Source organism: Trichomycterus rosablanca, chromosome 26 (genome assembly GCF_030014385.1).
Source record: "Trichomycterus rosablanca isolate fTriRos1 chromosome 26, fTriRos1.hap1, whole genome shotgun sequence".
Taxonomy (NCBI): Eukaryota; Metazoa; Chordata; class Actinopteri; order Siluriformes; family Trichomycteridae; genus Trichomycterus; species Trichomycterus rosablanca.
Window position 1 is genome coordinate 657,697 of NC_086013.1, and position 5,468 is coordinate 663,164.

The 5,468-nt window shown below is 43.5% G+C and overlaps 1 protein-coding gene across 1 annotated transcript in view; it reads right to left on the reverse strand.

Annotated features, from left to right (window-relative positions):
• The window catches only part of LOC134303664 (androgen receptor-like), a 27,282-nt gene extending 22,195 nt beyond the window's left edge, over positions 1–5,087 (reverse strand). Inside the window, exon 1 of the mRNA XM_062989142.1 lies at positions 3,408–5,087. Coding sequence (XP_062845212.1) covers positions 3,408–4,627 — 1,220 coding nt within the window. The 5' untranslated portion in view covers positions 4,628–5,087. The remainder of the gene's footprint in view (positions 1–3,407) is intronic.
• Between the last annotated feature and the right edge of the window lie 381 nt (positions 5,088–5,468).

The following is a 5,468-nucleotide window of genomic DNA, read 5'->3' on the forward strand; positions in this document are numbered from 1 at the left end:
TAACTACAGTGTATCATGATATATTTGCTTCACCACCTTAGTACCTTAATACACCTCAATCATACAAACTACACTTCTACACACTTAAAAAGCCAAGAGTTTAAGCATGCGGTTAGGTTGGGGTTGAGTTTGGGGTTAGGTAGGGGGTGTAGATGTAGGTGTAGATGTAGATGTGGGTGAAGATTCAGGTGTAGATTTGGGTTTAGGGTTGAGTTTGGGGTCAGGTTAGGGGTTGAGTTTTGAGTTGGGTTTGGGGTTGAGTTTTGAATAGTGTAGAGTTTTGTGGTGTAGATTTGGGTTTAGGGTTGAGTTTGTGGTTAGGTTATAGGGGTGTAGATTTGGGTTTAGGGTTGAGTTTGGGGTTAGGTTATAGGGGTGTAGATTTGGGTTTAGGGTTGAGTTTGGGGTTAGGTTATAGGGGTGTAGATTTGGGTTTAGGGTTGAGTTTGGGGTAAGGTTATAGGGGTGTAGATTTGGGTAAAGATGAAGAACAGAGGAACATGATGAACTGGTTTCATTTGGTGAACTGGTTTCATGATGAACGGGCCAGTGATAGCTCAGTGGTTAAGGTACTGGACTAGTAAGCAGAAGGTTGCCGGTTCAAGCCCCGCCACCACCAAGTTGCCACTTTTGGGTCCCTGAGCAAGACCCTTAACCCTCAATTGCTCATTGTGTAAGTCGCTTTGGATAAACGCGTCTGCTAAATGCTGAAAATGTAAATGAAAATGTAAAATGTTTCTGCTCTGTTCTTCTCAGGCACTTTATAAAACACAGACGTTTTCTCATCCAAAGCCACTTACACTGTAAGCTATTGAGAGTTAGGGGCCTCACGTAGGGGCCCAACAATGGCAACAGTGGTGGGACTGGAACCAATGATCTATCTGATCACTAGCACAGCACCTTAAATTGCAGAGGCTCCACCGACTTAAAAACGTCAAACTCTTAAATCTGCTGCAACTTTGATCTGAACGTTCTGTGCCGCGTGTGTGTGTGTGTGTGTGTGTGTGTTAAAAATTAATTTTATATTTAATTAAGCATTTTGAATGTTAAATAAACGTAGTGAACGTGTGAATATTGTGAATGATGTTATAACTCAGTTACGAACATAAATCTCATTATAAACATGGTGTGTAGAGCTTATTCAGTGTTTGGTTTCCTCTTGTGTGAGTGTGTGAGTGTGTGAGTGTGTGTGTGTGTGTGTGTGTGTGTGTGTGTGTGTGAGTGTGTGTGTTTGTGTGTGTTACGGCTATTTGTTTTTTAGGTTCTAATAATTTTGTTCCTGTAATATTTAAGCTGAAATATCTAAAATATCATGATTAATGTTTATCAGATGACTGAGGGCTGATAGGGATTTTTGCACCTTTTAGGGGCCTGTGTGTGTGTGTGTGTGTGTGTGAGTGTGTGTGTGTGTGTGTGTGTGTGTGAGTGTGAGTGTGTGTGTGAGTGTGTAATTGTGAGTGTGTGTGTGTGTGTGTGATTGTGTGTGTGTGTGTGAGTGTGTGTGTGTGAGTGTGTAATTGTGAGTGTGTGTGTGTGTGTGAGATTGTGTGTGTGTGTGTGTTCTCCATGTTAAAATCTTTACTGTTTTAAGTTCCTCTTGTATTTGACACACTTTTCCTGCAGTTCTTTGTAGGTTGGAATCTGAACCGTGTATAAAGGCGCTCTAGAACCTCCACTCTTCCGTTCTGAGGAATAAAAGGGTTCCGATTTGTGAATTAAAAGGTTATTAGATTTTTTTTTTCGTTCAGGAAGGCTTTGTGAAGCTTAAAACTGAAAACAGTCCAAAAAGAGACACCACAGAGAGCCAACACACTGTAGGCAAGGTAAAGTGAGGCAGAACTCTCGGCCGTAACAAAGAACCAACCAGGAACCTTCGTTCTATTACAGGAGTTACAATTTTACTGATGTTCTTAAATATTCCTCATCATTTAACACTATAAAAGATTTTTTTACATTTGAATGTATTTGAATTGAAATTAAAAGATGTAAAAGATTATACGTATGGTGCGAGTCTCGAGTTTCAGTCTCCTCCACCCTCTTTGTTCTTAGAAATCGGTTCTTGCTCAGACGGCCGAGGATTCTTAGATTTTTCTGCATAGCAAAACTATGTAAAACTCACAGAGACTCGATCCAGACCGAACCTGTCAAGAAATCGATGGAACCTCTAAAGAAAGTGCAGAAAAACTTTATATTTTCTACACACTCGTACAACCAAGAGCTTCTATTAAATACTTCATTATTTGTTAAATAAATTAATGTGCGTTATGAAGAACACAACTTCTCTATGTATAAAAATACACACATACTGACAATCACAGAACCTCACACACACTCTACACACACTCTTACACACACTCTTACACACACTCTTACACACACTCTTACACACACTCTTACACACACTCTTTATTTCTTCCTTTTGATTATTGGTTAAATTTGAAGAAGCAAAAAATGACTTAGTTAAATAAACATAAAAAATAAAATAAATATTATCTACCCCTGCATTTATTTTGGATTGGTATGGGGGGTGGACGGATTCCAGCTTGTACACTAAAGGGCCGGGTCACTTGCTCTGTTTAAGGTACCGAAGTTCAGATGTGGAACATCTAACTAAATAGATTTTGAGGGGAATCCAAGCAGAAAGTATTAATAGTTTTTAATGGTTCGTTAAAACTAGTTTTTTTTAAGCATTATTGTTATTATATTTTATTATATAATTATTTATATTATTATTATTATATTAATTGTTATTATTAAATAAATATTACTGTTATTATTGTTACTATTATTTATGTATTATTATTATTTAATGTTAGGAAAAATGTATTAAAGAAATATAAATAAAATGTACAGTGTATTTTCTCCTTCAGTCCTAGTTTATTCTTAGAGAGAGAAAAATGATCCAGCTGGTTTTGTTCTGATGAAATCTTTAGCGTTTTTAGTTTTTGCCTCTGAGGACTTTAAAACATTTTATGTAGAAGCTTAAACATAAAAGGTCCCGAATAAAACTAATGATCAAAACCACGTGGAGCGACTTTTATATTTGTAGTGATTTTATTTTCTCAGCTTGTATTTGGGTCACATTTCTAATTATTCTATTAAACCTCAATAAAAAACGAAATCAAAGAATTGTGAGTGTGAGTGTTTGGTCCGCTGGTGCATTTTAGAGGACAGAAAAGGTTCCAGTCGGTGCCTAAAAAATCCTCTGATCTGTTTTGTTAAAAAAATAAAAAATCCTAAATGATAAAACAAATGCAGGTCCGTGCGCGCTGACTGTCCGGGGTCAGGATTTTATTTTATTTTATTTTTTATTTATTTATTTATTTGAATTTATCCAAAAGTTTTAGACACCAGACAGAATTTCTATTCTAAATCAGCACCGTGGTTTAGAGACCGCGTGCGCTTACCTGCCGTCGGTGAGCGAGGTCACGTCCAGCCATTCCCCGACCTCGTTCTTCAGGCACGGCGCACCGGGGTACGGGGGCACTCGGCTCAGCATGCCCGCTCCGTGGTACCAGGGCTCGGGCGGGCCGGCGGTCAGCGCGCCGGTACCGAGCCCGGTTCCGCTCCGGTTGTACTCGTACGGGTTGCAGATGAGCGGCGCGTCCAGCGAGTGCGCGCTCGCGACGGTGCACGATGGGGGTCCATATTGCGCACCGGGACCGTACCGGTTCCAGGTCCTGCTCAGGGCTGAGGGGCATTCCGGGACGGTGCTGTGCGACCCAGTGGCCTCGGACTTCACACGGACGTTATAGCGCGGCCAGTAGTAATAATCGTCGGTGTAGCGCTCGTGCTCCGGTGTGGACAGGTCGTCCGGTGGTAGTCGCACGACGGAGGGCTCTGCACGCGCGAAGTTTAGGGAAAAGTGGTGCGGGTGTTGTTCGTACTGGCAGGACGAGACGGTGCTTTCAGCTCTCTCGGTTTCTGAGCCGGTGTGACCGCCGCTGCTTTTGAAAGGCACGAGACCCGCCATAGTGCGTCCGTTGTCGTAGTCGGGATTCTGCGCGTCCCTCGTGGACACGGTGCGATGCGCGCAGTTGTCCATGTGCATCATCATCATCATGAAGTCCTCCTCGGTGCTGCCGTGTCTGCCGCCGCCGCCACTTTTTAACATCTCGACCAGTCTTGAGCTCCTGTCGTTGTCCCGTCCGTGCAGCGCGTCCTCCACCTCGTCCTCCTCACGACGCATCCCGCGCTCGTGCACGTGCGCATCCATGGCCAGACCGAGCGACACCGACACGGCTTTGCACAGCTCTCGCGCCGTCTCCGAGATCGTAGTGGTGGTGGTGGTGGTCGCGGTCGCGTCGGCCACCCTCAAGTCATGCGCGACCGGTTCATCCCCGGTGTCGCGCCGTCTCTGCGGTAGCGCTTTGCTCCTGCTGCTGCTGTTATTGTTGTCGTCGCTCGGACCGGTGTCCGAGCACAGCAGCTCGCTCAAAGTCGGTTCCGAGGAGGTGATCACGCGCCCTCGCGCTCCTCCAGCACCGGAGCGCCCGTCCCGCGCGTGCTTCCAATCACCGTCCCAGAGCGCGGGTTCTCCCGGAGCGCCGGTGTCTCCTCGGCCGCTGTGGATCACCGTCCGGTACGGAGAGTCGCAAACTCTGCCTAGCCCGAACCGAGCCTCCATAGTCGCTCCCACACGCGCACACACGCGCGCGCGCACACACACACACACACGCTCACGCACGAGAAAGTGTTTATGTGTGTATTTCTATTCTGTCCTTGTACTGGATTGTTTTTTTTTCGGTGTAAATGTTCCGTTACCGGTGCTGCTACTTCTGCTGCTTCTGCTGCTGCGCTTTCACCGGCTGTCCGGTTCAGACGTCAAACATCAAACAAACATCAAACACTTCTCACGATTTGTTTTTGTTCATCAGGATGAAAAACCTCCAACCGTGACACCGACACCGATCAATTAAATACAGAAAAAACTTCCCACGACCCCCCAAAACACCGAGAAACACAAAAATCAATTCTACCGACACCCGCCGCACAACCGAGCAACTAAAAGTTCCGATTTAACTCGACCGTGCTGTGCTGAAGTGAGCTGAGGTGAATCCGGAGCCACGGCCTCTCCGGTGTGCGTGTGTTTGGTGGCTGAGTGTGAGGACGAACCGTCTCAGTTCAGTTCCTTTCACTCCGGTGCACTAATGAGGCCAAACCGGATCCGGGGCGGCAGCAGGGTTGCCATGTCAGGATAGATCCCTTCACTCAAAACAGGCCGGGAATATAATATAAAATAAATTAAATTATAATAAACAAAATAATATAATAAATATAATATAATATAATATAATATAATATAATATAATATAATATAATATAATATAATATAATATAATATAATATAATATAATAATGATTACAACAATAATAATAGTAAAAAGTTAGAAATAAACATAATATCAATAATAATTATTATAATAAATCATAGTTATAAGAATTACAATAATATTAATAAGAAGGCA